The sequence below is a fragment of the Eretmochelys imbricata genome, chromosome 3, assembly GCF_965152235.1.
Source record: "Eretmochelys imbricata isolate rEreImb1 chromosome 3, rEreImb1.hap1, whole genome shotgun sequence".
NCBI classification, from domain to species: Eukaryota; Metazoa; Chordata; order Testudines; family Cheloniidae; genus Eretmochelys; species Eretmochelys imbricata.
In genome coordinates, this window is record NC_135574.1 from 56506265 (window position 1) to 56518841 (window position 12577).

A 12577-nucleotide genomic window follows, 5' to 3' on the forward strand; every position below is an offset into this window, starting at 1 on the left:
TTCAATATTAATTAGGTTATGATTTTTTTAAATTCAATACTAACTAGATTTTTATAAATACAACTTCAGATAAAAGTAGGTTTATATGTAAGTTTGACACATTTTAAAAAAAATGTTGGTCTGATATGAACGCTATTCTTTAGTGGGGTGGAGATCTTTACGTCTCCTCTAACTACAGCCCACCTGTTAGTCTGGGGTCTATACTCAATGTAAGCATTTCTATACATACTTTTTCAAGGGATACTTGTCTAAATAAACTGGGTATTTGTAGTCTGCAGGACCCCCAGCCACTGGAGGGTGGTTAGAATACAATGATGAATTTTATCCAAACTAACTTACTTCACAAACGTTAACTTTGTTGTAGCCCTCTTCCTGTTCATCTCCTTTTTGTACATAGGGAACATAAAGGATTGTCTAGATTAAGGACATTTGTATGAGTACACAGAATCAGACTTTTAGGTCAGAAGGGACCATCATGATTATCTAGTCTGACCTCCTGCACAACGCAGGACATGGAATCTCACTCAACCACTTCTGTAACAAACCCCTAACTTACATCTGAGCTATTGAAGTCCTCAAATCGTGGTTTAAAGACTTCAAGGTGCAGAGAATCATCCAGCAAGTGACCTGTGCCCCATGCTGCAGAGGAAGGCGAAAAACCCCCATGGCCTCTGCCAATCTGCCCTGGGGGAAAATTCCTTCCTGACCCCAAATCAGATAAACCCTGAGCATGTGGGAAAGACTCACCAGCCAGATACCCAGGAAAGAATTCTCTGTAGTAACTCAGATCCCACCCCATCTAACATCCCATCACAGGCCATTGGACATATCTACCGCTAATAGTTGAAGATCAGTTAATTGCCGAAATTAGGCTATCCCATCCTATCATCTCCTCCATAAATTTATCAAGCTTTGTCTTGAAGCCAGATCTGTCTTTTGCCCCCACTGCTTCCCTTGAAAGGCTGTTCCAGATCTTCACTCCTCTGATGGTTAGAAACCTTCATCTAATTTCAAGTCTAAACTTCCTGATGGCCAGTTTATATCCATTTGTTCTTGTGTCCACATTGGTACTGAGCTTGAATAATTCCTCTCCCTCCATGGTATTTATCCCTCTGATATATTTATAGAGAGCAATCATATCTCCTCTCAGCCTTCTTTTGGTTAGGCTAAACAAGCCAAGCTCATTGAGTCTCCTTTCATAAGACATGTTTTCCATTCCTCAGACCATCCTAGTATCCCTTCTCTATACCTGTTTGAGTTTGAATTCATCCTTCTTGAACATGGGAGATCACAAGTGCAGACAATATTCCAGATGAGGTCTCACCAGTGCCTTGTATAACACCTCTTTATCTCTACTGGAAATACTTCGCCTGATGCCTCCAAAGACCGCATTAGCTTTTTTCACTGCCATATCACATTGGCGGCTCATAGTCATCCTGTGATCAACCAATACTCCGAGGTCCTTCTCCTCTTCTGTTACTTCCAAGTAATGTGTCCCCAGTTTATAACAGAAATTCTTGTTATTAATCCCTAAATGCATTACCATGCACTTTTCACTATTAAATTTCATCCTATTACTATTACTGCAGTTTCAAGGTCACCCAGATCTTCCTGTATGATATCCCGGTCCTTCTCTGTATTGGCAATACCTTCCAGCTTTGTGTCATCCACAAACTTTATTAGCACATTCCTGCTTTTTGTGCCAAGGTCAGTAATAAAAAGATTAAATAAGATTCGTCCCAAAACCGATCCCTGAGGAACTCCACTAGTAACCTCCTTCCAGTCTGACAGTTCACCGTTCAGTGTGACCCGCTGTAGTCTCCCCTTCAACCAGTTCATTATCCACCTTTCAATTTTCATATTGATGCCCATTTTTTCCAATTTAGCTAATAATTCCCCATGTGGAACCGTATCAAATGCCTTACTGAAATGGAGGTAAATTAGATCCACTGCATTCCCTTTGTCTAAAAAATCTGTTACCTTCTCAAAGAAGGAGATCAGGTTGGTTTGACACAATCTACCTTTTGTAAAACCATGTTGTATTTTGTCCCAATTACCATTGACCTCGATGTCCTTAACATTCTCCTTCATAATTTTTTCCAAGACCTTGCATACTACAGATGTCAAACTAACAGGCCTGTAGTTACCCGGATCGCTTTTTTCCCCTTTCTTAAAAATAGGAACTATGTTAGCAATTCTCCAGTCATACAGTACAACCCCTGAGTTTACAGATTGATTAAAAATTCTTGCTAACGGGCTTGTAATTTCATGTGCACCTCTGCAAATTTCCTAGGAAATTCTAGGAAAGCCCTCATGTGGAAAGGCTCAGTGACTTGACCAAAGCCACAGAGGGTATTTGTTGAAGCCAGGATTAAAATGCAGGATACATTGGTTCTCAGCCCTATGCCTAGTCTGCAATTAGACCACTCTGCCAGCTGTGCTATTGAGCAGCCTCTCCTTGCCAGAGGTCATACTCACTGGGCAACAGAAAAAAAGATTTAACTATATACACTGTTGGGATGAATATAGGAAAAAATACTATCCTAAAATATGTATTAGAAGAATTTGCAGTGGCATTAATGACAGCCTGTGTATCACTACATCCAGCTGCTGCAAACTAACTTGTGATCCTTCCAGAAATTGAGGGACTTATGGTCCAGGTCTTTATACATTCCAATAGTGAACCCTGAGTAATTGTTAGGGGAGGAAATGTAAGCAACCTGTAATCTTTAGGATGTGACAGACTGTCAAACCTCATGCTCTATTTAGATCAGTTTACATTTTCAAGGGTCTCTGCAAGAAAAAGACTAGGAGTCTCATTTTTTAAGTGGTGGGGGGAGCTAGGATTCTTTGTTTCTAAATCTATCAAATTAAGCGTGCCTATGAACGTGGGTTTTTGCAGACCCAAATGCCACCTCCACACTCGCTAGCAGCTGAAAAGTCTGCCGTTTGAATAATAATCTCTTCCAACAGGGATGTCAAATGTGCTTCTTTACAAGTCTCATAACCTCCACCACTCCCCCAATTTTTCTTATTTTCAACTTTTTAAAAGCTTACAAACCTGGCGCTTTTTTCCACACAGGGAAAACTATATAATTAATTTGGTCTAATAAAATTAGTCTATAAATAACTTGGGCAAAATGAGTGAGTCATTCTTTTACTCAGTAACGGTGATTCCTAACAGTAAATGATTAACAATTAGTTTTTTAATATTATACTTTTCACTGCAGTTTTTAAATATTAGAAGTGTCCTAAACCCAGTAAATAATCCTGTAGTTAATATTGTTTTTAGAATTTTCATAAAACTGGTGAAAGAATAAGGGTATGTTTCAGTTTTTTTTCCTTTCACATCTCCTCCACATGTACTTTATTCTCATTAGGAAACAGATTCTGTAATCAGACTTCAATATGGAAAGTTAGTCTAGAAAACAAATTTTATTTGTGATGTATTCAAGAAATCTTAAAATCCTTATTCCTATTAAAGAAGCCTTGTACCATATATCTTAAAACTTATTTATGAGTGTGAATATTTTTCTTTCTAAAGCCTCAGAAGAAAGAGGATCAGCAATTAGAGCCTAAAGCAAGTCCGAAAAAAACACCAGAACCTACTATTGATCTTTTAGGACTCGGTAAGTAATAAATAATGAAATTCTCTGTTACTTTTATAAAAATGACTGCAACAGGACTTTTACTGAAATGAATATAATGGTTTTATTTTCCATATGCCAGCAGACATTTTAGCTGAACCTGAAAATTACATGGTTAAGACTGCTGAGTTCCATCTGTAATGAGTTCCTTAGGAACCCGTCCTCCCCCCATCAGATATCTTCAGAGTTTGTGGATTGTGACATTTCAGCATTTAAAGTACAAAAATATTTTTTAAGAAGCAAAATGCTATGGTTGCTCTATCGTATTTCTGTTAGGATATATATCTTCATAATGTGTTAGTACAAAATAATAGTAAGCAGTTTCTGTTGAATGCAGCCAACCCTCATGTTTTCATGTCAGCTCAGTATCTTCAGTATTTTGTAGTGTCTCATGACAACAGTGGGACTTGTTCATTTTAATTGAATATGCTTTTTTTTTTTTCCTGGCTGGCAGATGACCATGTACTTGTCTTGAACTAGCTTTGACTTAGACATTGCATAGGATAAATATTTCTTATCTACAGATATTGTCATGTTCTTCATACTTCTTTTTTTCCTCACTCCTCAAAAAATGACGAAACACACCATATTTTAAAAGCCATGTCTGATCTTTCTAGTATTATTGTAAATCTGTTTTTGCTTTGGGTGGGTGCATGGGAGGTTAATAGTGGAAGCAGAAAAAGGTACTAAGAATTCTTATTTCTTAGTATGTATAACTTTATGCCTTTAATGCTATAGCATATGGAGAACAGAAGACAATCTTTTCATGCTTTAGTCAGATTAGAGCTGTGAAGAGTATTGCAGTAAAGCTATCAATATCTCTTTTATTGCCTGATGTTTCCTATTCAGGCTAGCTGGTTTATTTGGATGTGATTTAGAATTCACACTAACATCTTAAATTTAATGGTATTTTCTATGGGATATAAAATGTACTGTTAACTACTGTAATTCAGTTAGAATATTTTAAATGCTAGTTCTGTATAACCAAACTTGTCTACTATAACAGGCCATCAAACCTTATTTAACACACAGAATATTAAAAGGTCATGGATTTGATGTAAACCTACATAAACGAGACAATTCAAAGTTGCTAGAAAACTAGTCCTCCTTGAGAAGAGGCTCAGAACTTAATCTTTTTGCTGTCATTTACTGTGCTCAGTTGAGCCATTGTGGCTCATATGGTATTAACTGTGACGGGAGTAAAAATTAATTGTGAATTTCATTGCTTTTTGTGAGTCGAAACCAGACGAGCAACCTAATCGAGCTAAAATGTGATCAGTATGTGCTTCTGAGATTGTCATACCTATTATGCCTTTTCAGGCATGAGCTGAAAGGAAAAGTCATAATATATCATTCTGTACACAAATTAGGACTCTAAAACAGCCTGATGTAAGGCCTACACATTTTTTCTAAAAAGAAAAAAAAAAAGCCTATAAAACCGTATTGAGAAAAAAGACAATCAGTTGAATTATTTGCCTATAATTAAAATATTAAAGATAAATATATACGTTAGTTATTTAAAGATTTTTTTCTTAAGTTTTGCTCTGCTGTTTCAGAAAGCCATTCTCTCCCTCTTGGCACCCTTCGCTAGAGTTTTGTATAGCTATCATTTTATTGCTTAAGTAAAAACAGTAAATTAAAACTTGTTGGGGGGTGGGTATAAGTCCCTTATTCTGCAAATACATGGGATATAACTTTATTATAATATATATATAAAAAAACAGTTAAATTGGGAGAAGTGTATGATGTTCTGGACTGAGCTGTCTCTTCAGGAAGGAGGAGGTAGATTTGAGGTGAGCAATATATCCTGTTAGGTACAGGAGGAAGAAAGGAGCATGCCTTAAGGAAATTGCTGCTGAGGTTTTGCTTTTAGCAACACCTTTATTTGTGACTTACACGGTTTTATTCCCTCTCCTTGCTAAAGAGAGGGAGAATCCAGTTCCCGAGTTTGTTGTTTTTGCTAGTTAAAATTTAAGACCAGCATTTGTCACCAAAAGGGAATGGAGAAAGTGAAGGGCTTAGAGGGATAACCACATCTGAGGACGTTTTTAGGTAGCATTGTGATTACTTTGTTGACCCAGTGTGTAATGATGTATTTGAAAATTACACTTACCTTTTTTTAAAAAAAAAAAAGTGTTAAGACTTGCTGTTTTCTGTTTGCATCCAAAATGGCAACATTCTATATTAGACTTCATCTTGACAAAGAGGAATTGATCACAGAACTGAAAACTTAGTGATAGCTTAGATGGAAGTGATCCTGACTGTGCAGTGCTTTGTAAAATAACATTAATACATCTCTATTTCTACTGGAGATGCCTTGCCTGATACATGCTAAGACCACATTTCTTTTTTGCAGCTGCATTACATGCACCCACGTCTTCCCCCTCATCTGTTGCTTCCAACTGATGAGACCCTAGCTTGTACCAGAAGCTCTTATTATTAGATCCTAAGTCCATGACCTTAGACTTTGTCCTATTGAATTTTATCACGTCTGTTACTCCAGTCTTCAAGGTCATCCAAATCTTCCTGTATAATAATCCAATCCTCCTCTATATTGACGGGGCTTCCCGACTTTGTATCAACAGCAAATTTCATTAGCACACTCCTACTTTTTATGCCAAAGTCGTTAATAAAAATATTGAATAAGATTGGTCCCAAGACAGATACTTGAGGAACTCCACTAGTTACCTCTCTCCAGTCCGATAATTCACCTTTCAGCACAATCTGTTACTGTCTCCAATTAAACCAGTTCCTTACCCACCTTACAATTTTTGTACTAATCCCCATCATCTTGAACTCATTTCCCATGTGGAACTGTGTCAGATACTTTACTGAAGTCCAGGTACATTAGATCTACTACATTTTCCTTACCTAAAAAAATCAGTTATTTTCTCAAAGAAGGAAATTGGGTTAGTCTGGCATGATCTATCATTGGTAAATCCTTGTTTCATTACCTCCTCTTTTCCATTTGCCTCCATTAATTTAATTATTATATCCTTCACAATTTGTTTCAAAGTCTTGAATACTACTGAGGTTAGACTAGCAGGTCTGCAATTGCTCAGGTCATTTTCCCCTTTCTTAAATGTAGTACAACATTAGCTATTTTCCAGTCATACAGTATTATGACTTGATAGATTTAGTGAAATTTGTTGCTACTGGACTAGCAATATCGTATGCGAGTTCTTTCAATATTCTGGGATGGACATTATCTGGCCACTCGATTTGAGCACATGATGCTCTGAGTTTTTCTTCCACCATGGTGATTTCCATTTCTGTATGGTGTTTTGATTGGCCTTCATGCCCATGTTCCATATTATCATCCTTACTGAAAACCAAAGCAAACTATTTAGTTTTGGGGGCATACCTAAATGATTTTTAATCTTCTCCCCATAGTGGCCCAACCACACCCTTCCTTATTCTCTTTTTGTTTTTATAACTAAAAACTGTTGTTTGTTTTAATTTCCATGGCAAGAGCTAATTCAGCTTGACTTTTAGAAATTCTTGCTTTATTCCAACATTTTCCAACCTCCACAATGTAGTTTTCTTTGCTAATCAGTCCCTTTTTCTATTGCTTATAGGTAAGACTAAGATTTTTGTAATGGTTATTTTTAGTAAAAATCATGGACCGGTCACGGGCAATAAACAAAAATTCACGGACGCTGTGACCTGTTTGTGATTTTTGCTACTTTGACTCCATGGTTTCCCGCACCACTGTGGTGGCTGGGAGCTGTGGGGTTCCACCTCCGCCCACGGCGGCTGGAAGCTGCAGGGTAACCATATTTCCCAAAAAGAAAATGGGACACCCCCAGCCGCTCAACCAAGGCATCCCCTTCCCCCTGTGCAAGGCTGCTACCCATTGCTGGAACCCTGAAGAGGGCTCCCTCAGGAGTCTGTCCCCTGTTGCTGGAACTTCGTAGGGGGCCCCCTGTCACTTGTTGCTGGAACCCTGCCACGGCCCCAGTGGCTGTCAGCTCCAGAGTCCTGCAGCCCCTGGGGCTGAAGCAGAGAATGTCATGGAGGTGACCTCCTTGACATGAATGTAGCCTTTCCTATAGGCTCTCTGCTTACTCCCAAAAACCTTTTTGAGGTGGCTATTCATTGAGTTGGGTCCGGGTCTTTTCCGACAAGTTTTTTCCCCTTTCTTGGGGAATCTGCATATTGCAGATAATTTTTGTATAGCTAATTTAAAGAAATTCCAAGCCTCTTCCACTTTTAAGTCCTTGTGCTCTTCAGTCCAATTGACTTCTTTTAACTGGTTCCCTTAATTTCCCACTGTGTGCCCCTTTGAATCAAAAAACATAGTTAATGACCTGGTTTTGATTATCTTTCCATTTAATTTAAACGGCGTCAATTCATAACCACATAATCCAAGGTTATTTCCTATGACCAGCTCTTCTATGATGTCCTCACTACTTATTAAAACCAAGTCTTAAATTGCATTGCCTCTTGTTAGTTCAGCGATAATTTGATGAAGAAACCTGTAGTCTGTCACATCCAGGGCTAACTGAGTCCCACCAGTATTAGTAGCATTTATTCTCCAATCTATATCTGGGCTGGTAAAGTCTCCCGTTATGACACAATTCCCAGTAGTATTTATCTCTGTAATATTAGAGATCTATATGCATAGCAGAGTCTAACCCTACAGGGCCTATAGCAGACTCCTAACACCTTCCCAGTCAAATCTCTTTTACAATCCTTCCCCTGAGTGATTTTGACCCAAACAGATTCTCCTATGTCCTTATCACTTTTTTATTTTTTTTTTTTTACAGTTTACCATATCATTGATGTACAACGCTACCCCACTACCTTTACCTTTTTCCCCTCTCTCTCCTAAATAACATTACCTGTATTCCCCCATTTCTGTAATCTCCATAATATCCTGTTTCACGACCTGCACCAGTAGTTCTAGTTTATTCCATTTTATTGCCCATGCTCCTTGCATTTGTGAACATGTATTTTAATTGTTTCTGACAAACCTCATCCAGTTTTCTAGCCAGATTAGGTATAGGCCTGTTACTAACTGTAACATCTTAACTGACTACTACTGCATCAACTGAATGAATGTTTTTATTTGAAAACTGAAACGCCACATCAGCGTTGATAATACCATCTCTAGAAAAAGGCATGTGGTTCACGGTTCTCACCATGAAGAAGCACACTTTCATGTGAATATTCACTTCGCTCACAGACGATGCCTCACATTTGCTCCACCACTGCCAGTACAGTGTACTTCCATTGGGCTCACTACAGCTCTGAGAGTCTTCATAAAAGCGTTCTCAGTAGCAACTCAAGTCAGGCAAGACAGCTTCACGGTCTTCCTGCACTTTAATGATTGGCTTCTAACTGGTCGTTCTTGCCTGGATGTTTTAACATCAGCTTTGTTCCTACTCCTCCTGTTAGCATCCCTAGGAATCTCTGTAAACATGGAAACATCTACCTTGATTTGGACCCAAACCATAGAATTTATAGGAGCGACACTGGATTCAGTCAAGGTGAGGAACTACCACCCCAGGAGTGGATTTCACTCTATAGGCACTCTTATAGACCCGGTTACATTCAACCCTTGAACATAAATTCAGATGTACCTTGCCCTCCTGTGCCATATGGCACCAAGTACTTATGTAACACCATTTGCCAGACTCCAGATTTGTTGCCTGCAAGCTTGGCTCCAAACAGAATATACACTGAGTGTGCACAGCATGATTACAGTAATGACCGTTCCTTCCAAGGTGAGGGCTTCTCTGGCATGGTGGAGAGACCCTGGACATGTATGCGTGGAAGTTCCTTTTGTAACCCCAATGCCTGACAAAACAATCGTTACAGATGTCTCCCTGATAGGTTGGGGAGCCCACATGGACAATCGCACTGCACATCAATCTTCTGGAATAAAGCAATACACAAAGCTTGCAAAGCATTTCTACTCGTCATGCAATCTGAGCATATTCTGATAATGTCAGACAACACAACTACTGTCTTCCTTATAAACAAGCAGGGAGGAGCATGCTCTGTCCCCCTCTATATGGAAGCGGTCAGTTTATGGAAATCACTGGCAGATAATCTCAGCCAGCATTTTGCCACCAATCATGAGTGGCAGTTGCATGATTCAGTAGTAAAGAGCATCTTCACTCAGTGGGGAACCTCCAGTTGTGACCTGTTTGCCTGAGGATGTGCAAAATATACTATTTCTGGGGAGCCCAACGTCATCACTCCCAGGCAATGCTCTCCTCTTGCCTTGGACAGATCATTTCAGTTATGCCTTCCCTCCCATCCCACTACTATCTCAAGTTCTACAGAAAATTCGACTAGCCAGGGCACAAGTCATCCTCATTGCCCCTAGGTGGCCCAGTTTTGGTTTCAGAGCTTCCTGCAAATGTCATCCCATCCACTTATAAGCATTCAAACCTTTCTTGATCTCTTGACCTTGAAAGATGGCAGGGGTCAGGCATCCCACCCCAGATGCTCTTCATTGCCTGGCTTGCTATTTGGATGGACATCATGTCTAAAGCACTCCTGCTCTGAATCCATACAAGTCATCCTTAACAATAGCACGAATGTCTCCACCAGAAAATTTAGTCAAGTGGAAGCATTTCTCTATCAGGGCTTGCAGTACTACAGATCTTCAGAGATGGTGGATACTTCCACTTTGTGGACTGTCTTCTTACCCAAAAGATTAGAGGTCTTTCCCTTAGCTTGCTACATGTTTATCTGGTGACAGTTACTGTGTTTCACCCTCCAATGGATAGTTACTTGGTCTTCATCCAATCAGTAACAGTCAGGTTTTTGAAGAGCCTGATCAAAACCTTTTTGCCAGTACAGAAATCGGCTCCTCACTGGGATCTTAATTTATTGCTCTCCATAGTCATTAAGCCATCCTTCAAAACTTCTAGCTACATATTCTGTCTCTCTGTAGGTCTCCTTCCTTGTTGCCATCATCTCAGCCAGAAGAGTAGGTGAACTTGGAACACTAACAGCCAATAATCCGTACCCTATGGCCTGGGCTAAACTACAGAGTTAGGTTGACGTAAGCTTCCTTGCATCAACTTAACTGTGAAAGTGTCTCCACTAAAATTTTGCTCCCGCTGATGTAACTGCCCCATTACACTGCCTTTAATAACTCCACTTCCATGAGAGTCATAGTAAATGTAGATAGGTCAACGCGGTGTCAATGTAGACACTGCATTGTTTACATTAACACTTACTGGTTTTCAAAGCTGTCCCATAATACCCCAGTTTGTACCGATTGTACTGTCAGTCACTTCTGATGAGGATGCACACCGCCAACACAAGGAGCAAAGTATAGACATGCACAAGCAGTGTAATTACTGCAACGGCTGTATGCCGACATGAGTTAGGTCAACTTAATTTTGTAGTGTAGACATGCCCTATATTTCATAAGGATATGGTCTTGCTATGATTATACCCAAAATTCATTCCTAAAATAGTTTTGGAATTTCACATAATCCAGTCAATCCACTTACCTGAATTTTTCTTGAAGCCCCATGCCTCTAGCAAGCAAAGGAGACTTAATTCCCCCAACATAAGATGAGCGTTGGCATTTTACTTGCAGAAAATGAAACAGATCAGAAAGGTACCTTGACTGATTGTTCCATAGCAGAACAAGTATGAGAACAAGCTATAGCCTTTTAGAGAATTTCTAAGTGGACCTCTGGCTATATCCTACTCTGCTATCAGCACAGCTTCCTCTCCTGCATGGGATTAAGGCTCACTTTACGAGGGCACAGTAGCATCACTTCAGGAGGTGCCTCTGCTTGATATTTGCAAGGCGAATATATGGAATTCCATCCACACATTCACGAGACATTATGCCTTGATTCGGGACTCCTCCACTGTTGCATCATTTGGGGCAGCAGATCTACAAGCAGCTATACCGTCTGCATCCTTCCTCCCTCCTCCTCTGAGTGCTGCTTGCTAGTAACCCATGGTGGAATACACACAGGGACCAGCACGTGAAGAAGAAAGGGAAATTACGTACTTCATTGTTACTGGAGTTCCATACCCACAGTGGAATACGCATAGGGATCACACATCTCGGGGAATTCCAGTTACATTAAGGAACGTAACTTCCCTTTCATAGTACAGATACAACTGTGATACCAAAAAAAGCCCTCTACCTGATTATATTTTCCACTTATTAGTAAAATAGAATTAAAACTGATACAATGATGTAGCAGCTCTTCATAGTTTCAGAGCATTGTAATGCAATAATAGTAGTTCAGTCTTTCAAAGTTTATTCCCCATAAAAGCACAGAAATGTTACATTAACAAGAGTTAAATTGGGCTAACTCATAACAGCTGAGGAAGTCCATACCTTTTTTTTAAGTGTCTACTCCATATAATGGCAAATTCTGTTCAAATGTGAGGAAATATAGCTCTGAGAGCTGTAAACTGCCAAATATTTGATTATGGGCTATTGACTTTGAAATCCAAAGATTCTAAAATAAGTGTCACCAGCCTGGGTAACTATTTCCATGCTGATCATTTTAGTAGTAGTGTTCTTGTCACATAGTTCTAAAGTACATCCTACGCTTCCCTAATTGTCAAAATCGCCAACTGTCTCAGCAGTCTAAACCGCCCCTATATTTTAATATCAAAAACTATGACTGAGGCAACTGTACTGGTTTTTATTCATTTTTATATTTAAATAATTAAAACTAAATTTTAAAAATTTGTTTGAACTGCCACAGTATTTCAGTCAGAGTACTGCAGGTTCCAGGGACCTTGCCATACAGCTAGCTTTGGCTTGCTACAGAACAGCAGTGTTTTTCAACCTTTTTGATACTAGGAACCAGCTTGATACCTTCCAATACTGTGTCTGGGAGATATCAGGGACCGGTGCTGATCCACAGATGAGTCATTGAGAAATACTGCTGTAGAGTACTTAGGCCTTGCCTATATCCAGTCACCTGCTG

At 39.3% G+C, this 12577-nt stretch overlaps 1 protein-coding gene across 3 annotated transcripts in view; it reads left to right on the forward strand.

Moving 5' to 3' along the window:
• The window catches only part of SMAP1 (small ArfGAP 1), a 241089-nt gene that overhangs the window by 189688 nt on the left and 38824 nt on the right, over positions 1-12577 (forward strand). For all 3 annotated transcript variants that reach the window (XM_077812683.1, XM_077812682.1, XM_077812684.1), the window contains one exon: positions 3545-3629. In XM_077812683.1, the coding sequence (XP_077668809.1) occupies positions 3545-3629 (85 nt within the window). The remainder of the gene's footprint in view (positions 1-3544; positions 3630-12577) is intronic.